The sequence below is a fragment of the Rutidosis leptorrhynchoides genome, chromosome 5 (assembly GCF_046630445.1).
Source record: "Rutidosis leptorrhynchoides isolate AG116_Rl617_1_P2 chromosome 5, CSIRO_AGI_Rlap_v1, whole genome shotgun sequence".
Lineage (NCBI taxonomy): Eukaryota > Viridiplantae > Streptophyta > Magnoliopsida > Asterales > Asteraceae > Rutidosis > Rutidosis leptorrhynchoides.
The window spans coordinates 394,588,943-394,613,817 of record NC_092337.1 but is presented as its reverse complement, the minus strand read 5'-3'; the positions used below and the strand labels follow the sequence as shown (position 1 = coordinate 394,613,817).

Below are 24,875 nucleotides of genomic sequence, written 5' to 3'. Positions count from 1 at the left end.
TAATATTATTATTTTTGTGTTTATTTAGAATAAATATCAAACTTGTTATTGTTATTAGAACTAAACTAAATCCCACCTTGAATCATTCAATTAATAATAATAATTTATAATTGAGAAGGCATTCTAATCTAAGTATCTAACACAACTAAGTAATAACATAGAAAGTATAGGCTCAATTCTTACAACATGATGATTTGACGATAAGTGAGACATTTTTATGATTTAATAGTATCAGCACAAATAAATACTACGTACTACATATATTTTGTTTGTAGTATCAGCACAAATAAGACTAGGTAGTACATATTCTGTTAGTATAGTCAAATGCTTTTGCAATTTCAAGTGGTGTATCACGGGAGGATGTAATAAGGGGCAATCGAGGTCGACCACTTCATTATTATTTTTTTTTAAATTTAATTATACTAGTTTAAGACCCGCAAAATTGCGGGTTTCGACAATAAAAATTACAAATATGATATATTATTTATGAGGACATCAATGAAATCGACAAAAAATATGTATAAAAAACAATTTAAATTAGGTCATGAAGTTATGATAAGAACATAACAAATGTATATGTGAATATGTTGCAAACAAACTAAAATTACATGAGATGAAAATATCCATAACTTCTTTGATTGCAATTTATATACATATACATTTGGTATATATTATATTTAAAATTTAAATTTAAATTCTTTTTTTTTTTAACAGCTAGGAATTTTATAAAAAAAAAACTAGCAAGAAGCTAGAGCATTACAAACAAAGTAAAGGATTTTGTAACCAAATATTCCAATTAAGATTAGCTTTCTTATAACGAGACGAAAGCCAATCAAAAGAGGAAAGTACAATAGAATCAATAATCTGGCACTTCTTAAATTTAGACAGGTCAAATATATTGCCATTTCTGTAGCGCCAAAAAGACCACAATGTAGCAAAGCAAATGACTTCGAGAATAATACGGTCCGTGGGCCTGTGATGCGAGGAAATAACCCACTGCCACAATTCATCAAATTGTTGCCATTTAGGAATGTTTACGTCTACCCAAGAAGCGATGAATGCCCAAATCAGCGAAGCAGTATCACAATCAAAAAAGACATGTTGCATATCTTCAATATTAAGAGAACAAGAGGAGCATAAGAGATTTTGAACGTGAACACCCCTTTCCAAAAGGTTACATTTATCCGGAAGCCTATTAAGACTAGCGCGCCAAATGAAAAAGTTAATTTTGGGAGGAACATATTTCGACCAGAGGGTTGAGCGAGCTTCTACAGAGGGACCATCCAGAAGATTGCGAAATAAACTAACAGAGAAAGTGTAGCTGTGAGAAAAGTTTCAAAACCACAAATCAAATGAGTCTGAGAAGGTCACGAAGTTAATAGCAGCACACAATTCACTCAGTTGTTGAGTTTCAGATCCTGTACGAATTGGCCGACACCAAGTCCAGTTCCAACAGTCTTGTGAACGCCTATCTGCAACCTTACAAAACTTATCTGAATCAAGAGCAAAGAGGCGAGGGAATAAGGTTTTCGGGCAAGAACCGTGAAGCCATTTATCATGCCAAAAGAAAGTATCCAACCCATTCCCGATTTTGATAGATAACGAGCTGCAAACAGAAGGGAATTCCATGTGAAGGTCAATCAAAAAATTATTGATATTGGCCCAGCAACCTCTGGATAAACGGCTAACACAAGGATAAATGCCATCCGATTGAACACCGTGGATTGCTTTAACCACCGATACCCAAAGCTAATCCCGACAAGAAACATACCTCCATCGCCATTTATAAAGAAGGGCTTTATTAAGCGAGTCAAAGCTAACAACCCCAAGACCACCCTTCTCTTTACTTTTAATAATAAAGTCCCACTTAATCCAATGAATCTTGCGATCCTCTTTAGAACCACCCCATAAAAAATTTGCTCGAAGAGATTCTAGATGTTTAATAACACCCTTAGGCGCTTTAAAAATAGAGAAGAAGTAAGTTCCGAGAGCACCCAAAACGGATTTAATCAAAGTTAAACGACCACCAAATGAAAGGAGATTTACCTTCCAATTTGAAAGGCGTTTTTCTACCTTGCTGATTATGGGCTTCCAGCTATCCAACCGCTTCATATTCGCTCTGATGGGAAACCCAAGATAAGTAAAAGGGAAAGAAGCTGGCTTAAATCCAAAGACATTGGCAACACGATAAAGCTCATCTGAATGAATACCAATCCCTAAAATATTAGATTTATGAATATTTAATTGGAGGCCCGAAACCAAGTAAAAGCAGCTCAAGATGTCGATAAGGTTTCTGGTATTATCGTCACTCCACTCGAGCATCATCTGCAAAAAAACAATGTGACATAGTGACCGAGCAATCAACACTTCCCACAGATAACCCCTTAAACATATTATGATCAATGGCATCTAACACAGCAGCATGTAGGCCTTCCATACAAATGATAAAAAGAAAAGGTGATAAAGGATCCCCTTGTCTAAGGCCACGCCCAATTTTGAATTCTTCCGAAGGACTACCGTTGACTAAAACTGAAGCAAAAGAAGAATAGAGGCACCCTTTGATCCAAAGAATCCATCTACGGCCAAAACCGAGGTGTGAAACAATAGAGATCAAGAAATCCCAACTAACTGAATCGAATGCTTTCTCGAAATCCACTTTAAGAAGCATGGCCTTTTTCTTATTACGTTTACACCAATCGATGATCTCACTAATAATTAAAGGACCGTCTAAGATTTGATGACCCTTAATAAATGCCAATTGTTCAGGGCTGACTACACGATCAATGACCTTTGCAAGACGATTAGCGAGGAGTTTAGCCAATATTTTGTATTGAATTCCAATGAGACTGATAGGGCGGTAATCTTTAACAAACAGAGGGTTATCAGTCTTTGGGATCAAAGCGAAGAAAGAGGAGTTACAACCTTTAGGAATGAAACCAGAAGAGTGGAAATTATTGATAAAAGCGCAAATATCCTCTTTGACAAGATCCCAAAAAAATTTAATGAATCGGAAAGAAAAGCCATCAGGCCCAGGGGCTTTGTCATCACCACAACCCCATACCGCTTCCCTAATTTCCACTTCTGAAAATGGAATTTCCATCTCAGTAGCCAGCTCAGGAGAAAGGGGGCGTAATTTCGGGCTAGGCCTTGCAACTTTGACCGTGTTAATACCTTTAAATTTTTCCTTGAAGAAATTAAGGAAGGTATTCTTCACAAGATCAGGAGAAGAAACCCACTGACCATTAGAAAGAACACCTGAAACAGATAAATTTTTACGCTTCCTATTAATAGAAGCATGAAAAATAGAAGAATTCTCATCACCAAAACAGTTCCAAAGTTTCTTGCTTTTTTGAGCTGCGTTCATGGTATCACATTTATCAATCACTGATATCTCTTTCAGTAAATTAATTCTATCATGGGAAAGAGAGACATGATCTCCCCCATGTGCCAACTTGTCATCCACAATGTCCAAAGAGTTCAACAGAATGCGTTTTCTTTCATTACAACAGCTCGTGTAGTTTTTATGCCAAGATCGGACCTGCTGTTTTACAAACTTGAGTTTAATTTTGAAAGCAATAAAAGGGTTCTTACCAATACATTCGTTCACTATAGCATGATCCTCCCACGCATTCCTAACAACATCTTCAAAACCGTCGATTAAGAAACACGAAGCAAAGAGTTTAAATGGCAACGGGCCATAGTCTAATTGCTTATTAAAAAAGACAATTGGACAATGATCCGACCAAAGATTAGGAAGAACCTGACCAACAAGATCCGGGCAAGAGTCAATAAAACTATTAGATAGGAGAAACTGATCTAGTTTAGCTCTGCTATCACAAGATTTATTAGACCTAGTGAAAGCCCGTGCACCTAATGGTAAATCCACCAGGCCCGAAGAGGAGATAAAAAGGTTAAAGTCACTCGCTGTCTTAGGGCAAAAATAAGACCCTTGCCTTTCATGGGCAGCCCGAACCGCGTTAAAATCACCGAAAAGGACATAGTCACCTTGATTAGTGGACATAAACCTGGAAATAAAAGACCAAAGTCTAGCCTTCTTTACTCTATCCTGAGGAGCATATATGTTAACCAAAAAACACCGAATGGGATTATTGCTTCTGATCCCTTCCACAAACAGTACGTTATTATAGGAAATGATCTGGGTTTTACGGAAGCACAAGGGGTCCCATATGGTAAGCAGACCACCAGATCTGCCATGCGCACCTGAACAAGCAACTTCGAAAGAATTATTACCCCACATGGCTTTTACAAGAAAGGGATTAAGTTTGATTAACTTAGTCTCTTGGATACCTAACACGCTAATATTGAACTCGTTACAAATGTTCCTGATCCATAATTGCTTTTGTCTATAACACACCCCTCCACCAATGTTTATAGAAAGAATATGCATCTAAATGGGTTTTTTAACACCCATTCGGTCGAGCATATTCTTTAAGTCTGCTTGACTACCATTCATATCATAACCTAAGGACAAACCCATAGAGATGAGGCTATCAATACGTTTTACCAAGTCTGTGTCTTCGTGGGACGAGTTCTGGTTATTAGCAACACCAGAAGAACAATTAGGAGACGAGAAACGAACATTGTTAAATCCGGGTGGTTTGGACAGTGAAGATGAGCTGTTTGCGTGTGTTTCAATAGCAGCTGGAGCATCTAGAATCACCTCATCTGATTTGTTTTTCCCATCGTTATCACCATATTGTTCCACATTCGGTTGGACATAGTCAGTAAAACTAGCTTTGATAGGTGAACAATGTGAATCAGAAGTAAATCCATCATTTACCTTATTGTTGAACCCATCCTTAACAGGCGAATTAACTTTAAAGTCGCAGAATGAATCCTTGACAAACTCCCCTTCCTCAAGAATCCCATGGCTAGACGAATCCGAGTGAATGTCATTAACATCAATGTCATCCTCAGATTTCTCATAAACATAATTATTAATGACTTTTAGCACCGTAGGTTCCCAGTCCTCAACCTCTTTAACTAAGGCCGTGTACTCCTTTTTTTGAACTGTGGCAACAACACGTTCATGAATTGGGTCGAGCGAGGTAGTGAGGATACAGACCTTTCCATTAGCTTTCTTGTCTTCAATCTCAGAATCCTGATAAATGAGTCTCCCAAAGTGAAAAGCAATCTTGTTAAAAGCATCATAATGCCATGCTTTCGCTGGTAAACCGGCAATTTCAATCCAAACAGCTCTTTCTTATAACGAGGCAAATTTGCTTGTTCGTAACTCTTTATCTGAAATTTAAATTCTTAAATGTTACACGAACTTAATGCTCATATTGAATATTAGCTGCGAGGTTTTAGACTTCGCAAAATTGTTTGTCTGTGTTTATGTCCTAAGTAAGAGATCTAATAATAGTTAATTAGTTCACGAGATTTAAACATAAGTGAACATAAAATTGCATAGAGAAGTAAAACACGGTATAACTCAAACAGGCAAATAAGTTAATATTAATATTAATATAAATAACAATTGTAAGTTTAGTAAGTTTATTGTTGGTGTTATCATTGTGTTATAAAGGTCCTTTGAGGACATCCGATAAAATTGGAACGATACATAGAAGATTAGCTTGTCCCCTTCGCAAGGATGACACACACAAATCAAGAAATGAATAAAAAAAATAATCATTGTGTTATGAAGAGTATACGAGTATTAGATTGTACATAAAGAAGGGATTGAAATAATGATAATTGCAGCAACACAAATACAACAAAATTTATAGGAGAAAATTTTCTTCTTAAATTTTGGTACGACTATTTCTACACTTACTTATAGATCTATTTTACAAATATAAGGCATCTATGACCAATATAATGGAAAAAAGTTAAGAAATGGATTATCAGTTTTAAATACCCGTGAATTCGCGAGATTACATAAGAAATTTTTTGTAATGAACGGATTTAAGGAACTATATGTAATTATATAATATGCAGTGACTTTAAACATATAAGATAGATAATCACAATCTTCATACATAATTAAATCGAATATAGAGTTATGGTAAGGCTCGGTACTCAAGTTTGGAATTCATTCCTTCATATATTTTTTTTTTTTTTTTTTTTAATTATTCCTACTAAGAATCATAGGTGTAAATTAGGTTGTACTTAAAAGAATGTTAACATAATGAACTAAACGTTACTCAATGGAATACCTTAGTTGAACATTTATTTTGTAACATAATGAACTAACGCTAAGGCCCCGTTTGGCTCGCGGAATCCCTAAAGAATTTGATGGAATTGGAATTGAATTCCATAGACCGCTCCGTTTGGTTGACAAATTTTGGAAGGAAACAAATTCCTTGGAATCTTGAGATTCATTCATCTATGGAATGTTCATTCCTTCAAGATGTTGATGGATTTGAATTCCTTCCAACATTGAATTTTTCGGGTCGCGACTCCCGAGCGCCTTTTTGGCCCTCTTTTTCGGGGCACGTTTTCAGAGAGCGTTTCGGCGCGCGTTATCGGGGCGCGGTTTCTGAGCGCGTTTCCAGGGAGCGTTTTCCACGCTCGTTTTTGGGTCGCGTTTTCGGGTCCCGTTTTCATGACGCGTTATCATGGCGCGTTTACGAGACATTTTTTCGCGGATCGTTTTCGGCGCGTTTTTCTGGCACACTTTTAAGGGCGTTTTCAAGCGCGTGTTTTCGGGGCGCGTTTCCGGCGAGCAATTTCGATGCTCTTCTTCAGCGAGCTTTTTCGAAAAGCATTTTCGGGGCGTGTTTTCGGACACGTTTTCGGGGGGCGTTTTCGGGTCACTTTTTTGGTGCGCGTTTTCGTATCTCCTTTTCGAAGCGCGTTTCCGGGGCGTGTTTCCAGCTCCAGTTTCCGTGGCGCGTTTTCGAAGCGCGTTTTCGCAGGGCGTCCGGAAACGCTCGTTTTGGCAAGGATCCGGAAACGCACGTGTTCGCAGGGAGCTCGGAAACGCGCGTTTTCGCAGCGCGCCCGGAAATGCGCGTTTTCGCACCGCGCCCGGAAACGCGCTTTTTCGCAGGACATCCTTAAACGTGCGTTTTCGCAGACGCGCGTTTTCGTACCGCGCCCGGAAACTCGCTTTTTCGCAGCGCGTCCGGAAACACGCGTTTTCGCAGGGCGACCTTAAACGCGTTTTCGCAGGGCGACCTTAAACGCGAGTTTTCAGGGCGCCCGGAAACGCGCGTTTTCGCAGCGCGCCCGGAAACGCGCGTTTAAGGTCGCCCTGCGAAAACGCGTTTAAGGTAATTCTAATTTTTTTTTTTAAAAAAAAGTGAGTCTGAAAATGAACACAAAATTTAGAAACGTAATTCTTTTTATAACTTTTTAATTATTTTATAAAATGAAATTCAATTCCATTCCATGTCAAATAGAACACATTTTTTCACATTCCATGGAATTCCTTCGGATTCCAATTCCTTCGGATTCCAATTCCTTTGACACATTCCATTCCATCCAAAAAAATTCCACGAGCCAAACGGGTCGTCCTAGGTGTAATGAACTAAACATTTATTTCGTTATCTCTGTTTCCTCCACGAACCATACTATTTGTAACTGTACATACCTTACGTGAACATTACCATAGCCACCATGAAAAACAGCAAATTCATCTCGACCCTTTCTGTCTAATATTCAATCTATAATTCCATTTTGACTCCTACATATTCACTTGTGCAATTATGACCAAATTTCTCAATTCTTAAATATTCACTTTTGCATTCTATTGATTGGATAATTACAAATCAAATTCATCGCATCTTTATAAATCTCCCAAGCTTCGCAATCCTGAACTTTGCATCTTTATAAATCTCCCAACCTTCACAATCATGGATATACACTACCATCTATTGCATTTGACTTCTACAGTTTGACCCACGAACTAATTCAATTCTAGTCTGGAATGTCAAGTTACAGACTTACATAAAAGTACCAAATGTGTACCTTATCAAGACAGAAAAGTACCAAATGTGTACCTTATCAAGATAAAAACAGTGGAAGCTATTCAAAGACCCCCAAAATAAATATAACTACAAACTACATCACCGTTGTTGTTTCATTCTTCTCATTGCTGTTCCATACTTTAATTTCCAATGACCATCAGTTATTAATTCCATACATAATACATCAATGGAATTGAATTATTGACTCAACCAAGAAACTCTGATCCTATATTGCAAGAGATTAAAGACACTACTCAAAAGTCATAATATCATATTTAAGATTGAAAAACAAAGAAAATACCAGTAATACCCGATGAAAATGTGATCTGAAACACACCACCACAAGTGAATGGGTAGAAATTACCACCTACAGTAATAACAAACTTGTAAAGTCTCTAAATTTTCAAACCACTCGTGAAAGTCACCAAGTATAAAGATATTCAGATGACTATAACGATTAAGATAACAACAATCATGGATTTCTGATTGAATTGTCATGTCGACATTCTCAAACATTATAAATCATAAATAATGGATAGAATGGGCACTTTAAGTCTTTATCAGATGTGCTGAAAGGTGAGTCGATACAAATGTTTAAACTGAATTTTGAAAAGAACGTGATTAAATTCGATAGGAAACGTAATGAAACATCATGAAACGAAAATCATAAGGTTGTTATAGCTAGCGAATAATGATATTTGTCAATCAACGGATTAATACTGCAAAGTTCAGTTGAATCTCATGTATTTTGACGGTTAATGATAAGCAACAGTGAGATAGATAATCGGTTACACATCTAGCCTATGTATCCAAAAATGTACACTCAGATTCAATAGCTCTCTTGGCTAGCAAAACTTAACCAAGTGTATCGAGTATCGAGTCAACCATACTAACCCGTTTTGAAATGTACAAATATGTCACTCGTTGAAGAACATGTGACTGGTTAATCAAGTTGTCTGCCCATCCATTCAACTTCCACTACAAGAAATATCAGAGAGGTGTGATCCTGCATATAGAGATTAAAGCTCTTACGGTATATTCTTCCTCAATACACCCGAATATCAAATTTCAGGACAAAAGCCATGTAATTAACTTTAGAATAAACAACGCCATCTACGGGTTATACAATTATGAAATTCATGATTTAGTAAAATTAATTTAATAAATCATTGCTTCATATCCGATTTTAACTCAAGTATTCCACAATATTCTGAATATCAACAAAAAGATGGCAAAACGGACGGGCCTGATTATGGAGAGATGGCAAAACCGGTTATATGTTCGAAGTTTTGTATAGAGACAACAAGATGGCAAAATGGGCAGGCCTGATTATGGGTTTGAGAAAAGTAAAATAATGAGAATGAAAAGACAACAACTGGAATACTTTGAAAGAAGAACATGAGAAAGTATTAGATACCCATAGATGCAATATTAGTAAGATAAGTAGTTACAGGACTATTCCAATACAACAAAGCATATACGGAAGATTTGTAGTGTGAACACAAATATTTACATCTTTGAGTTCAAGCTAAAAGCATGTATCTGGCCTATCTAAACTCAAGACCAGTGGGACCACCACCAACAACAAAAAACTGAAGAATCCTTTTTCTATCATCATCGCTCATATTTGTTAGGCTTGCCGTCTCAAAGCAATCAATTATAGCCCTGCAAATCTTTTGAGCATCTTCAACTTCATGAAATGGAATTTTAAGTTATACTCTGACCAAATCACTTGTATAAAACACCAAGTTAGAGTTGTAAAATAATAAATACAGAGACAACGATATATGAAGTAAAATAGAAGAACAAAGATTATTCCTCAATATTAATGAAAATCATACAAATTTCGTAACTCGTAAGCTTGATTGAAGATGATGATATATCTGCAAAACACTTGAATAATTTCAAAAAAAAAAAAAAAAAAAAAGATATAGATGTTTCAAACAGCCCAATCTGTTTTCGTAACTCGTAAGCTTGATTGTAGTGTCAACTCCCTTATAAATCAAAAACTCATTTTACGATTTCAGACAACTAAACAACTCTAGAAAACAAATTCATGAAACAGGGTTTTTTGCAGCAGAATGCCTAATCTTAAAACCCTAATTTTACACAATATAAACGATGACAGTGATAATGGCAAATATAATATGACTAAATCGATGAAATACAATTGTTGAATTAAAGTACTACAATCATAATTGTAGGTCAACTCAAAACGCCGATTAACAAAGAGTAAATCAAAAAGCAGATTTATAAATACTAACCGCTTAAGTCGATTGTTGCTACTACCAATAATTTGACCTCAATTCTTTGACTTTTCTGTTGCTTATTTTTCAAAGTGAACTCTTGAATCTCCCTGTTCATAAACATAATAGTCTAATTGAATAAAAAAATGCCACTAGTTAATTATTTTAAAAGTTTTTTATTACCTTCTCTCAGCAACCATTTCCTCTCCTAGTCTCCTCAACTTGCTTTTTTGGTAAACGCTCCCTGTGATATTTGAACCACAAATATGTTAAACTGTCAATTAAATTCTCAAACTTTTTAGATACAAAATAAAGTTACAATACACCCTTTTTAATTACTACAAGTTATATACCTTTTAATACACGATATCTCTTCGTTCAGATAATTAAGTTTTTTATCCATGATTGAATCTTGGGCAGGCAAATCGCCTGGCTTCCAACCAGGTGGTGGATTCCATAATGGGTCAGTCACCACAGCTTCTTTTTTGATGTTAAGAAGGTCTGCATCCTCTAGCCAATATAACATCGCACCATCGGCATTGTGTGACCGCCTGAACCGCATATTTCCACCAGGTGCCACCTTGTTTGACACATGCTTTAGCAAGTGTCTAAGAGCCCAGTGTCCCCTATCCTTTCTCTTGCTTCAAGTCTTAGTGCTAGCCTAGTAAATGGATTGCCTATCATTGCTTTCTTTTCCTTCATTGCTTCTGGAAGATCAAACTCTGCCGCCATGTACCTTATTCAATTCATAATAATTAATACATGATTCTATCCCATATTTACTGTAAATAATCACAATATGTTAATTGGCCGTAATTCTTGCTCTTCTTAAGGAAGAAACTGTCAAACTAAAACGAATTCAGTTTTCAAACCGGTTGTATATCATTTTATCACTCGAATTCAATATGAATTAAAAACATTTTATTACTCGAATTCAATATGAATTAAAAATATTTTAATTCAAACCGGAATAAACATATGAAGATTGAAAATTTAAATTTTTTCTTTAAAAATAGAACAAATAACCTGAGTTTTTGATGATGATGAAAAAATATGTTTCATCGATCCTTTATGTATATCAAGATGAGTAATGTGATTATACTATCTTGAACATACATTTACCTAAAAAATCATCGTAGTTAATAAAAATCTAACAGTTTAATCGTTTTACAATGCTCTTAAACATTAACAAACCTAGAGTTAACATCGTTTGCGGCAGGCGTTAACAGCAAATCTATAAGGAAATCGTTTAACTTCAAAAGTGATTCCGTTTGTTAACCTTTGTTATGTTGATTCAAACGGAAAATAAGAAACACATATTAAAAATATGTTCGTTAAACATAAATCAAAATGAAATCGATAAAGCATACCTGATGCCGTTTTTAGAATCCGAATTCAGTTCGATGAACCAACTATGAATCAACCTTAGAAAATGAACAGTTTTTAAAGAAACAAAATTAGGGTTTAAATATTTTATAGAAACCTTAACCTTGTTCGATACTGATTATGGTACAACAACGATTGATATGATGGAAATCAACCCGCTAACCTTGTTCGATAGTGATGATTGGCTTCGATTTTTGAAGATGATCAATTTCGAGGAGGCGTAATTTGAGTTGCAGCACTAATGCGTCTGTTTGAAGTGTCGATCCTTATTAGATCTGTTTGCAGCACTTTTTGGATGTGAGGATCCGATTTAATATTTTTAGGTCCGTGCGTTTTTTTTTTTTTTTTCCGGGGGTAATTAAGGATAAAAACTTGCATAAGATTGACTTATTGAGTTATAATTAAATCAATAGTTTAGATGTAAGGGTAGTGATTGTCATTAGTGTGATCTAATTGTGTAGATTAAGAGTTATTAAAAATAATATCTCAATTAAGAGTTTCAATTAAGAGTTTCTTTTAGGGTAGTGATTGTCTTATGTCTTATGTCTTATTATGTCTTATGTTCTTCAGTTATATTTTTTGAACGCCACTCTGTGGTGCTTGATTATAACCAAAACTATAACCTTTCGAAGATATGTGATTTTAGTTTGATGTTCAAGTTTCATTTCATTCCTTTTTGCAGACTTTGGTTGTGCATACGCTTCTAAAGATGGGTCCATTTGTTTCAAACCAGTTACTCAGAAATTTGAGGAAATTACGGTAAAAAGATATATTTTCTTCAACCATGTTTTAGAGGTGGCAAGATGGGATGGTTGGCGTTTGATGGGTCATATAAGGATGGGTCTGTTGAAGGTATCATTGTCGTTTGGGCATGTTATACTTTCTCTAAAATTTATAGGTTATCACTGACTTTTTTTTTTATAAATAAATATAAGTATCATTGTATGTGCACTAACGACATCAATAACTCTTAGGTTTGCCTTTTCAGCTTCATATGGTGTGTGAGTATGTTGTTGACAATACAAATACGACATCATTTTGTAGGACGTCAACTCATTGTTAACTCATTGAAACGACATTGGTACTATTTTTTTCTTTTGATGCAAAACTCAAAGCACTTACGAATCATGCAACAAAAGTCTTGGCAAAATAATAATTATATTTTATCTTTACCAATTTTGTTTTTTCTAATATGTGAAATTTTTTGGTTGGTTGATGTATTGGAGAATCTGCGACTACAAGTTTTGGATGGTAAACATGAAGTGGCCCATGGTGCCTTTGGTGGCCGAGTTCTAAAGTTTGTCCTTTTCATATTTATATTTAGTCAATTAGTTTAATAGTGAAAATGCTGGTCAAACAGAACCCCTTATGTATAACTTTATCCTTTGCATTATAAACTATACCTTGAAAGTTGATGGACTGAGTGGGTGGGTAACGGGTCAAAAGGTCACGCTGAAATATTTGATATATTTATTCATGTCTAAATGGGTCATTTGTGTGTATATACCTTCAGGTTTTTGGCATCCGATGTTGGAAAGTCTCTTTCAGTATGCGATGCTATACGACGGATAAATACATTTTGTAGGTAACATTGAAGTTGGTGATGAGCCATTTCTTTTAAGATACAGTTCACAATTCTACCTTTTTGTGATTTGTGCAGCCATTAGTATCGAAGCACAATTTTCCGAGCTAAACTACCAAACAAGGTTTAAGTTATAATTCCATGTAGCTTTGATTCATTCCGGTCAGAAAATGAACCTACAATTGTGGTCCGATATTAACAAAACCATTATTGATGCGCTCATCTCTCCTCTAAGTAAGCATATCACAACAATCATGCTATTCATTAAACGATTACATTCTACTTAGTGTTAATTAATTGTTATTTGGATGACTTTAACACTTGGTCATTACATTTTTGTAATAGTTATCAATGTGTAAAAACTTATATTTCATTATTAACTTACTTAATACTTTCATAATGATAATATCTTTATTACACATTGCAGTCTGATAACTTACGTGCTCATACGTTTAGTCGAATCCAAACAATATTATTAACAAAGCAAATGGCGTCGCAATCTTTACAAAACGAGACCTAAAGTTTAAGAAATTTTAAAGCATGATGTTTTTTTCGTTTATGGTTTTGTTTGTTTTGATTTTGTCAACAGCTATACAGCCTTATTATATGATTTTGTCCGTTAACTCGCAACCATTCAAATAACATCAAATATCAGTTTATGGGGTTTCAAATTTATTCTTGATTAATCTCATAAAAAAGCCCCGCGAATTCGCGGGCATTAAGCTAGTAATAATTAATAATAATAATAATAATAATAATAATAATAATAATAATAATAATAATAATAATAACTAGAAAAAAATTCGACAGCGCGTTGCTGCGGTTGTATTCAACGCGCGGTCAAATTTGGATATACGTTGTTTGGTACCTAATATATCTAATAGGTTGAGTTGTTTGTTGTACGTGTATGTATATGTATGAAATATAGCCCGAAATATTTAGTGTTTTTGTAACGATGTCCATTTCGCGTATAGCTAGTCGCGTTGTGTTCGTAAAATTATTTCGAGTTGAACGGTGGTCTCGGAAAAATTTAACTCGCACCGAGCGAGAAGATAGGACCCGTTAAAAAATCGTGTGAAATTAGTTTCTTTTAATTTAATAAAAATATATATTTGCGCTTTCTACCCCTGAAAAAATGTAAACTTGAGGGGCCGTTCTGTAAATTGAGCCAAAGTTGTGGGACCGGCTGTAGTGTCAACGCAAACTCAAAACGACAATCCGAAGTAACTGAAACGACGAAATTCGGCGCGTGTTTTAAAATGTAAACTTGAGGGGCCGTTGTGTAAATGGAGTTAAAGTTGAGGGACCGGTTGTAGTGTCAACCTAAACTCAAAACGACAATCCGAAGTAACTGAAACGACGAAATTCGGTACGTGTTTTAGTATATTGGATATTGGATAATAATAATAATAATAATAATAATAATAATAATAATAATAATAATAATAACAACTATTATTATTATTATTATTATTATTATTATTATTATTATACATTAAAAGAGAGTCTCGATTAGCTAATAAATATTTTCAAAATCCTCTTAATTACCTTACCATTAGATTAAAAAATTACATTATAATATCCCTTGATCTAACGCTACTTAATAATCCACTAAAATCAATTTTACCTATACTCCTTCCCTAAAATACCGTTTAAAAAAACACGGGATAAACGTATTAACAAACTCTTTCTCTCAAACGACGTTCGTAAGGGTTACGAAACACTTGAATCAACTAACAGCTTTGAATCAATCAATTGATCTATGGATGTTCGCGTTTCAAATTCTGGGATTCAAAGTTCTCATATCAATCGATCAATGGATCAATGGAATTTTGCATATCGAAATCGTTATTAGCCAAACATCATCAGTAAATTTTTATCGACATCATATCTGAAACGACTTTTGATGTAAAGAATATTTCGATCGATGATTCAAGGTAAGTTTATATACATTATTTAAAATCCTAATTTTAATTGACTCTGATAGATGGTAATCAGGTTCATAAGCCTTATGCTGCTGGTCTCTTGATGGTTTATCCAGGTAAACTAAAACTAATAAAGGATACAAATTACTAATTTTAATTATTTTGTTTTTTTTTCCGTTTATGTGATTTCAGTTTGGCCTTCTGGGATAGTCTGATTCTATAACTTGGTGCTCATAAACCCTAGAATCTAACATTTACATACGGTCAGTTATCGTTCCTATACCCTTTTTCACACTTCATGAGTATATTATGCCCTTTTTAGTGAGTTGAAATTGGTGTTATTTATATTGCTAAATGTTAGCACAGCTTATCGAAATTCTATCATATAATTACAATCATTGAGTAGGATGTCCTTATTGGGTACTTTATAAATTACTAAACGATTAAGAGTAACGTATATTAACACATCTGATCTTCGTCGTCATACAATTATATCTTTCTGTTAAGTCTACTTGTATAAAACAGACTATGTATATACTTTCTAATGTGTGCATATATTTGATTTGTCTGTATGTTGTTAAGTTGTAAGTACTATAAAACAAAGTTTTACTATGTTATTAGCTTTTGAAATTGACTTACTTTGTTCATGAATTTTAATAATCAACTTATAAAGTTTAAAAGTTTCAATTTATCAGTTACATAAATGTCTTAAATGGAAGGAGCTAAATTAAATCCCTTTTTTAGTCTACATACATCATTGTATGCAACTTACGTCTCAATGTCAATTTACAAGCTATAATTGTATCTTATTTAGATCCTTAGAGTTATATATATACATCATGTGAGTCGATGCACCATAGAAGGTAATACGAATCCTTACTTTCGCTGAATTTTATTGTGTTTAACAATAAATCATGGGTAAGGTCCTTCAACAATGGAATAGCTGAAGGTTTAAGGCTTACAATTCATGTATTCATATAGGATGTTAAGACACCTTTGAAGGTATGATGCCAAGTTTTTTATATGCAGTATTACTACTTGCATTTCCTGTCTAATTCATTTTGTATTCTAGATTGGGACCACCCATTTGCAACTGGTGTTACCTTGGAGATCGACAATTGATGATAGCGAGAAGAAGGCTCTTTCATGAATTGTAATGAAAGTTGCAACCGGTCTTCATATTGTCAATAAGACCGGTTTTGTAACACGTCTTTTTGATGTTTTTACAATTAGACATGTGCTATCTAGACGTGTACAAAAACACGTCTAAATAGCTTTTTTAACACGTCTACTTGACTCTTTTTGTAGTAGTGGTTTTGACTAAAAAGTCAACTGTTTTAATTGATTTTGAGAAATTATTCATGTACAGGGAAAACTTGGAGAGGTATCAAGCACTTTCCCCCAAAGGTGTTTATATATTATATTATTTATTATAATTATATTATTATAATTCTTGCATTCGCTTTATGTTGTTTGATAAATTGCCCGTTTGTTGACTGACATTTGTAAGAACAGTTTCTGGTGATATCTTGTGCAGATTCAAGAGTTTGTCCCTCTTACATCATAGGTTTTCAACCTGGTGAAGCGTTTGTTGTCCGCAATATTGCTAACCTGGTCCCACCGTTTGAGGTATGTTCGGATGACTCTTAAGTCGTGCTCTTCTTCTCATTTTCTTTTTTTCTTCTTCTCATAAGTTGGCTACAATTCTAAGGACCTTATGAGCTGTATTATTGTGTACAGAATGTGCCATGTGAGATGTATTATTCTTTAGTACAAGTCTTTATGTCGTGTGTAATATTATGTGCAGAACGGGCCATGTGAAACAAATGCTGCACTTGAATTTTCGGTGAACACTCTTGAAGTAAGAGTACTTTTTATGATAATAATATTTGCATACCCTTTAATTAGTTGGTGGCTTTATAATATCATGTGGGGTTTGTTTTTAGCGTAAGATGAAGTTTATCTATATCGTCCTTGAAATTACATTATATTCCATCTTCCCAAATTAAAGGTACAAACTTTTAACTTCAAAATAACCAAGGTTTTATCATATAAGATTATATGAACCTTTCGGCTAAAAGTAAGCCAAATTTCCAATAAAGATACCATATTATGTTGTGTTACATATGCAGCGCAAAGAAATTACTTTAAAAAGGACCTCTGTTATGATGTTTTAACTTCAATGTTGTAGCTACATGAGAATTTGCATAATATGTAATCATTCACCTATAAATACATAAATGCCATTATCATTGTTAAATTATGAAAAATTGTCTCCATGTAACTTAATGCTCATGTCTTTAATCTTCTAAATGTAGATACATGGGCATTGTTTGGGTTATACAACTGTATTCTGATAATTGATGTAGACTAAACATAATGTGAGTTTTAAATAAATTGCAGGTTGAAAATATACTGGTGACTGGCCATAGCTGTTGTGGAGGCATCCGTGCCCTAATGAGCATGGAAGATGAAGAAAAGTCAAGGTTTGACCAACACAAATCATTTCCTTTTCTGATTTTTTTGAGGTTTTCATGTTATACTTTGCTGTTAATGCTTATTACACGTGAAGTATCATAATAAGTTTGGTTATTTTCAGTAGCTTTATCAAAATTTGGGTCATAGTAGGATCAGCAGCAAGATAGAGCACAAAGGCTACCGCTTCTAACCTTAGCTTTGACCAACAGTGCAGACACTGCGAAAATATGATAATGTTTTTTCTCCCAACTTAACCCATCTTACATATCCCTGCACAATGTTGTAAAAGTTGTTAGCCATGGGAGTTGACCAAATTTGACTGTTTTTGACCGACTAATCTGACTTTTGACCAACTAAAATTGACTTTTGACCATTTTGAAGGACCTAATTCGACTTTTGACGGATTTTGACCCATTGACTTTTGCAACCGTGTCCCTACAAGTATGTAGGTTGCAAAATAGATGGGTTGGGTAGTTAAGGTGGGTAACTTTTGAGCAGGTCAAAATGGGTCGGGTTGACCTAAAACAAGTATATGTCGTACTATTGATAGAAAAGAAGCCATAACAGTTTTTGGTTAGCCTTTTATAAATAATTTGGCGGTTGTAATATTTTATATTATTATCTATTTGTATAACAAAAATGTTGGAACATTTCTGATAAATTGAGTCTCATCCAACTTAATTTTCAGGAATCAATAAATAATTCACTATTGAATTTGCTTACGTACCCATGGGTAAAATAACGAGTAGCGAAAGCTCTGCTTTGTCTATATGGTGGTTACTATAATTTCGTAGATTGTACATACGAGAAGTAGACTCTTGATAGCAGTTCAGAATAGGAAACTGGTCGATATGCCATCAAGAACCGTGAATTTTGGTCTTGATGTTGTATTGTATTGTGCTCATTCTTCTATATATTTGTGGCTAGATACAAAATCTGTATGTCATAAGCTGTTGTTTGTGGTATATTATTGGATAGAATTTGTGTGGTGTTATTGGTTTGTTTACTTCATGATATAAGCATATAGTGAAATTTATGTAACCTTTAGTACAAACATAATTGTGTTTAATACAGTTAATATAGTCTTTTTTTCATTGATCGTCTCATTTACCGTGGTTATTTACCATTGATACTTGATAGTTGTTTTTGTTCCTTTGCATTTTTGGTATATAATGTTGAAAATTGCATTAATCAAGTTGAAAACAGCATTAAAGAGCCTTAATATTTCTCAAGTTTAAGGATGGAGTTGTATTTTCTATTTGTTCACAATAATATTATTAGATGAGCTTAATAATAAGCTCATCTAATAATAAACACAATAATATTATCGTATATGACTTTAATGTTTATTATTAGATGAGCTTAATTCTTATCAGATGAATTTAATGAGTATTAGAGAAATATTTTATAGTGTACTGTAAAATTTATATACGATACATTTTGTTATTTCGACCACAAAATAGTATCTGTAAGGATCGTATAGTCCAAACACAATGTCCTGCAATATAAGCTCAAGAGTCCATCCTTTTCTAAAACCAATTGGTATTAGAGGGACTTCCCCTTAGACTTATATACATACATTTGTTTTTTGTCTCCCTCCTATGTGGGATAGGTTTGCACCCCAACAATCCTCCCCTCAAACCGAAGACCACATCACCGAGCCTCCCCTTCAACGATACTCCCGCCATCTTATATCACCGGTCTCTTTTTCTTTCACTTTTCTTTCACTACCGGGACACACCTCTTATACCGCCGATCTCTTTCTTTCACTTTTTCTTTCACCATCGGGACACGCCGCACTTCCACGCCTTGGGAAGGAAGACTTTCGATATAAGGCACCATGACTCAATTGTCGTTGGCAAACTGAGGGGTGTGCCATGTCGCACCGTGCGTTCAGGGGTGCGCCACCATCGTCCACCACATCGGGCTATAGCCTAGCTCTGATACCATTTGTAAGGATCGTATAGCCCAAACACAATGTCCTGCAATATAAGCCCAAGAGTCCATCCTTTTCTAAAACCAATTGGTATTAGAGGGACTTCCCCTTAGACTTATATACATACATTTGTTTTTTGTCTCCCTCCTATGTGGGATAGGTTTGCACCCCAACAATATCATTATACAGATTTAGTATTGTACTTGTAGTTTTGATTGTATGATTCATAAGACACCATATATAACTGGTCGGTTTTATGCTTTATTCTTTTGTAATTTTTTTTAATAGATCACCCGGGGGACTTAACCACCCACGTGTTCACCTCCCGTAGTTGCATAACCCGCCCCCAACTGCTACGAAGGAGGAAATCCTGCCCAATCCGAGGGCATTGGCTGTAAAATCTCCCTCCCCAGTGCTCCCGCAACGCGATGTGCGGAAGGCACCCTTTGGTGAAATTCAAGGATTAAGAGGGTTAGGGTTTAGAGTTTTTAGGGTTTAGAGTTTAGGTTTAGGGTTTAGATTTAGGGTTAGGATTTAGATATAGGGTTTAGGTTAAGGTTTAGGGTTTAAATTTAGGGTTTAGGGTTTAGATTTTAGGGTTAGGGTTTCGGGTTTAGATTTAGGGTTTAGGGTTTAGATTTTAGGGCTTAGGGTTTAGGTTTAGGTTTAGGTTAGGGTTTAGGGTTCAGATTTTATGGTTTGAGTTTAGATTTAGGGTTTAGGGTTTAGATTCTAGGGTTAAGATTTTAGGAATTAGAGTTTGGGATTAAGAGTTTAGGTTTAGCTTTAGGGTTTAGAGTTCAGGGTTTAGGTTTAGCTTTGGAGTTTCGGGTTTAAGTTTAGTTTTAGTGTTTAGAGTTATGGTTTAGGGTTAACATTAGGGTTTAGGTTTAGCTTTAAGGTTAGCATTCGGGTTTGGTTTAGCTTTAGGGTTTAGATTTAGCTTTATGGTTTAGGTTTAGCTTTAGGGTTTAGAGTTTCGGTTAACTTTAGGGTTTAGAGTTTGGGGTTTAACATTAGCTTTAGGGTTTAAGGTTTAGAGTTCGAGGTTCACCTTTAGGGTTTAGGGGTTAGACTTTATAGCTTAAGGTTTAGGGTTGGGTTTAGCATTTAGGAGTATAAAATGCGTAAATATGAGAGTTATGTTACTTATATTTACATATTAACTAATAGACAAAAGTTATGAATAGCACTAGGGGCATTTTTGACTTTTCACCTTTTTTTTTTTTTTTTTTTGATTTTACATAAATTTCATTTTACCAACAAAGGCCCCCACACTTTTTTAAAAAACTCAAACCGACCCCCTAAACAGGGGATAAAGTGTCAAATAACCATTTTCAAAAAAAATCTTAAATAAACTCCACTCACATATTCAACGGGTCATATCTTCTCGCTCGCAACGAGTTAAATTTTCCGACACCATCGTTAAACTCGAAATAATTTTAGGAACACAATGTCACTAGCTATACGCAAAACGGACGCTTTTTAAAAAATGCTAATATTTAGGGTACTTTTCATACACGTTGATTTTGCGTTAAATTTTTAAAAATCGACAATTCCATAGCGAAACGCGGAGATGCACATATATTGTTAATTTAAAATAACATTTAAATCTCTCACTGGTTATACCTTTTAGTTCGACTCGAGTTGCGCTTCAACGATATCATCGTTAGCCACAAAATAATTTTACTAAACGCAATAAAATACATTAAAAATCGAACCCCGGCGCGAAGCGAGGGTTCAATAACTAGTTTGGTGTATTTGATATTATGTAATTTAGTTGGGTATATTTGTCTTAAAATTTCATTATTTCATAAAACCCGCGAAATCGAGGGTCTTTAACTAGTAATATAATAATAATATAATAATAATAATATAATAATAATATTAATAATAGTAATTAATATTAATAGTACTAAATAAATTATTGACGATAAATATACATGCAACAGAAGAACTTAGGCCAAAAAAAGGTAAAAAAAGAGTTAGGGTTTTTTCTTCGCCGTCTGACGTATCAAAAAGGATCGTGATTCAACGCTGAGATCGATAACGGTACGTGTTTTCTTATCTCAGATTCATCCAATTTACAATTTTATTTCTAATTAATTATATTGTATAAATTATATATATGATATGATACAATTGTGATTGTTATCGTTTGGACTTTGGATTAGGCAGTTAATTAGTTTATCAGGTTGTTAATTTTTTACATTATTAAATCGGTTTAATTCTCATATATTACAAGTGTTAGGGAATACTGTATAAAGAAATTGGATTGCATAGGATAGGGCGTATATGCATGATGTTGAATATTGTTAATAGATGTAGATAGCAGTAGTAATAGTAAATCATGTTGAAAATTGATTGAAAACCTTTTTGAGCTAAAATATGTATATATATATTCTGTTTGTTTTGATAATATCAGAGTAAGGTCATGGAAGGATTCAAACGTGCCGGAGTTGAAATTGAAGAGGCAATGAAACACCTTAGTATAACTAAGGGGGTAACTCTTTGTCAAGCTTGGGTCCTCTGCAGGGATAAAAATGAGAACGAGGAGTGTGTGGTCAAATTTGGCGGCAGTTACTATGATGCTGCTTTTAAGGATTATTATGAAGCGTGTGTCAAAATAGAAGACGGGTGTGGGGGGCTTGCTCTGAAGGCACTTAAAACACACGTAGCATACTTCTCCAGAAATATTGCTAAAGGGGAGCTACAAGCCTTGATCCCTGCCACCTCTGCATCCGAATCTAGCTGCTGTCTTGCCATATGCTTGAGGAATATTTACACTGGAGATTTTGATTATGCGTTCGAGTTCTTCTTCTCATCATATCGAAACAACCCTTGTTTCTTCTTGGAGTTCTTTTTTATGGACCTAAAGAGGCGTTTGCCAAGCTTCAAGTTTTCTTCTCGTCAGGTTCTAGATGCTGACAATCTTGCAGCACATAATTTCGACTTCATAGCATTGCTAAATGAAGGTGAAGAAAAAGAAGAAGATTGCATGGAGGATATCAAGCAACAACTATTTGGATTAACACTCGATGAAACAAACCTTAAAACTAAACAGATTGGTAATCATCTTACTTTTTTTTTGTTTTGCATCCCATAATATGTACCGTATGTAGGCAGTGGCGGTACCAGGATTTTTTTTCACCGGGGGCAAAAAAAAAATTAAAACCGTAGCAAATTTTTTGGGCAAAATATGGAGTTTTTTTTGGGTGGTGGGGTGGTTTTGGGGGGGGGGGGGGAATGGAGGTTTTTAGCTAAATTATGGAGGTTTTTAGCTAAATTATGGAGGTTTGAGGCAAAATTTGAAGGTTTGGGGACAAAATTTGAAGGTTTGGGGGTAAAATTTGGAGATTTTTGGACTAAATTTGAAGGTTTTGGGGCAAAATAGGTAGGTTTTGGGGCAAAAGAAAAATCCACAGAGGGCAAAGTCGAAAATTCCAAAATTTTTACACTGAAAATTGCAAATCCACTGGGGACGGCGGCCGCCCCCCCCCCCCCCCCCCCCCCGCGGTCCCTTCATAGAATCGCTCCTGTATGTAGGTATAGATATATAACTGATAATTCTTTTATGACTATCAATATAGGTGTCATGCATGTGCGTTTAGCCTCGATGAACTTTGCCGATCTGATGATTCAAATCTCTCAAAGATTTCGTCTGGTTTCCAACTCTTACATGGTTTACTACTTAGTTAAGGGTCCCATTCGACTGGCATGGATCTCGCTACAAGATGATCGAGACTTGCAGATATGCATTGCTTATTGCACAAGTAAAAGAATCACCCGACTTCTAATCCGTGTTCTACCTTGTACCATCTTGAATCAAGGAGTCATCCACACATCACCATTTCAAATGAAGGAAGAGTCAGATCCAGTGGCAGAACCATAATGTATTTCACTAGGGGCGATTTTTTTTAAAAAAATGTAGCGACTTTTTTGGGGCAAAATATGGAGAATTTTGGGCAAAATATGGAGAATTTTGGGCAAAATATTGAAGGCTTTTGAGCAAAATCTGGAAGCTTTGGGAGCAAAATGTGGAAAATGAAAAAATTCAAATTTTGTACACTAAAAAATAAAAATTCACTGGGCAGGCGCCCCATTGCCCCGCCTATTTCCGCCCATGGTCTGATCCAATACTCATATTTCCAACTTGCTAATGGTTTTATCCCTTGAAGTTGTTAAAGATCGGTTACTAAAGAGTAATGAGAGCATATTATATTATCTTGTATTCAAGTGCATTACTACCTTTTAAAATCACTTTTTTGGTGGGTGTTTATAATTATATATATATATATAGCTTTTGAAATCATAGATAGTTCATGGACACGTACAAATATTAAAACAGTTAATAAAAGGTAGTCTTTTTTGCCCAACCTGATGCATTTTGTACCATCCTACCAATTACTGTTATGACCTCAAACCATTTTTTGACCCATTACCTGCCCAGCCCGACTAAAGGTGGCATTTTCGAATGACTTATGAGTGTGTCAACCTGGGATTGTGCATTATCTACTTAAACAATTCAAATGGGTAAACAAAAACATAAACTTTTAAGATTCACATATTTGACAGATTTATTATCTACTTATATTAAGAACCAAAGAATAAGGTGTTTTATGTCTAACTTAGCCCATCCGTTTATTTCCATCTTGTTCAAATTCATCTGACATGAAAATTCCATATCAAATCCCATTATTCTTTTACCGATTCCATCAAAGATTTATCACTACGGAAATACTTCATTGCAATTGCATTGTTGGCACAGGCAGAGACATGAGGATGCATGTTCATAGGTGAAGCCAGGATTCATGGATAAGGGATGCATTTCACAAAAACTAAATATTAACATAGAATTTTCATATATACATCGTAACTATGATGTATGTTAATCATATTTAAGGGATGATTGTGTTTATTATTTGGGGATATTAGCAACTAATATACAACTTTTTAACGCACTATAATTCGCTTATTGAAGAGTTGGGGATGCAAAGCATCCACATGCATCCCCCTGTCTCCGCCTCATGTGGATGCTTTGCATCCCCCGACTCTTCAATAAGCGAATTATAGTGTGTTAAAAAGTTGTATATTAGTTGCTAATATCCCCAAATAATAAACACAATCATCCCTTAAATATGATTAACATACATCATAGTTACGATGTATATATGAAAACTTTATGTTAATATTTAGTTTTTGTGAAATGCATCCCCTATCCATGAATTATGGCTTCGCCTCTGATCTTTGGTTATAGGGTTTGGAGAAGACCGGATAAACCTTTAAATCTTGTAATCACTTTCGCAATAAAGTATTTCGACTCATATATTGCTTTAGAGTTTAGACGAAATCCCTTATGGAGATAGGACAATGATGACAACTTTGTTG

General features: G+C 34.9%; 3 protein-coding genes and 1 non-coding gene across 14 annotated transcripts; 3 read left to right on the top strand and 1 right to left on the bottom strand.

Annotated features, from left to right (window-relative positions):
• The first annotated feature begins 5,548 nt into the window (after positions 1–5,548).
• On the top strand, positions 5,549–5,650 carry LOC139850977 (U6 spliceosomal RNA). The gene has a single exon (XR_011760346.1). It is a non-coding gene; the product is annotated as a U6 spliceosomal RNA (small nuclear RNA).
• A 3,006-nt stretch (positions 5,651–8,656) lies between these two features.
• Positions 8,657–11,881, bottom strand: LOC139847782 (protein DYAD-like). Of its 6 annotated transcripts, none has more exons than XM_071837509.1 (8): positions 11,730–11,881; positions 11,551–11,604; positions 11,375–11,459; positions 10,534–10,916; positions 10,364–10,424; positions 10,199–10,290; positions 9,352–9,817; positions 8,657–8,940 (listed from the first exon to the last, which is right to left on the bottom strand). In XM_071837509.1, exons 4-5 carry the CDS (start codon positions 10,740–10,742, stop codon positions 10,370–10,372), a joined length of 264 nt encoding a protein of 87 aa, XP_071693610.1. In that variant the 5' UTR covers positions 10,743–10,916; positions 11,375–11,459; positions 11,551–11,604; positions 11,730–11,881; the 3' UTR covers positions 8,657–8,940; positions 9,352–9,817; positions 10,199–10,290; positions 10,364–10,369. The 6 variants fall into 6 exon arrangements, with proteins under 6 accessions (XP_071693610.1, XP_071693613.1, XP_071693608.1 ...); XM_071837512.1 differs by lacking the exon at positions 11,375–11,459 and having other exon boundaries at positions 9,352–9,413; positions 9,541–9,624; XM_071837507.1 differs by lacking the exon at positions 11,375–11,459.
• Positions 11,882–14,819: 2,938 nt separating this feature from the next.
• LOC139846900 (beta carbonic anhydrase 5, chloroplastic-like) lies at positions 14,820–18,587 on the top strand. 6 transcript variants are annotated; one of them, XM_071836447.1, is made up of 7 exons: positions 14,820–15,085; positions 15,266–15,336; positions 16,146–16,226; positions 16,443–16,480; positions 16,611–16,702; positions 16,881–16,934; positions 17,477–18,587. In XM_071836447.1, the coding sequence occupies exons 3-7, from the start codon at positions 16,195–16,197 to the stop codon at positions 17,651–17,653; spliced, it is 393 nt and encodes a 130-aa protein (XP_071692548.1). In that variant the 5' UTR covers positions 14,820–15,085; positions 15,266–15,336; positions 16,146–16,194; the 3' UTR covers positions 17,654–18,587. The 6 variants fall into 6 exon arrangements, with proteins under 6 accessions (XP_071692548.1, XP_071692546.1, XP_071692547.1 ...); XM_071836445.1 differs by having other exon boundaries at positions 15,997–16,226; XM_071836446.1 differs by lacking the exons at positions 14,820–15,085; positions 15,266–15,336 and adding an exon at positions 15,591–16,075.
• A 2,851-nt stretch (positions 18,588–21,438) lies between these two features.
• On the top strand, positions 21,439–23,720 carry LOC139850441 (uncharacterized). Its single transcript, XM_071840016.1, has 3 exons — positions 21,439–21,539; positions 21,913–22,555; positions 23,078–23,720. Exons 2-3 carry the CDS (start codon positions 21,922–21,924, stop codon positions 23,377–23,379), a joined length of 936 nt encoding a protein of 311 aa, XP_071696117.1. The 5' UTR covers positions 21,439–21,539; positions 21,913–21,921; the 3' UTR covers positions 23,380–23,720.
• The last annotated feature ends 1,155 nt before the right edge of the window (positions 23,721–24,875 follow it).

Excerpts from the sequence above, each read along its gene's own strand:
- LOC139847782 (XM_071837509.1), bottom strand. The coding sequence starts at position 10,742 with ATGCGGTTCAGGCGGTCACACAATGCCGATGGTGCGATGTTATATTGG. Across the intron at positions 10,425-10,533 it reads GAGATATCGTGTATTAAAAG|GGAGCGTTTACCAAAAAAGC; the intron begins GTATATAACTTG and ends CAAATATCACAG.
- LOC139846900 (XM_071836447.1), top strand. The coding sequence starts at position 16,195 with ATGATAGCGAGAAGAAGGCTCTTTCATGAATT. Across the intron at positions 16,481-16,610 it reads TCAAGCACTTTCCCCCAAAG|ATTCAAGAGTTTGTCCCTCT; the intron begins GTGTTTATATAT and ends TATCTTGTGCAG. Across the intron at positions 16,703-16,880 it reads ACCTGGTCCCACCGTTTGAG|AACGGGCCATGTGAAACAAA; the intron begins GTATGTTCGGAT and ends TATTATGTGCAG.
- LOC139850441 (XM_071840016.1), top strand. The coding sequence starts at position 21,922 with ATGGAAGGATTCAAACGTGCCGGAGTTGAAATTGAAGAGGCAATGAAA. Across the intron at positions 22,556-23,077 it reads CCTTAAAACTAAACAGATTG|GTGTCATGCATGTGCGTTTA; the intron begins GTAATCATCTTA and ends CTATCAATATAG.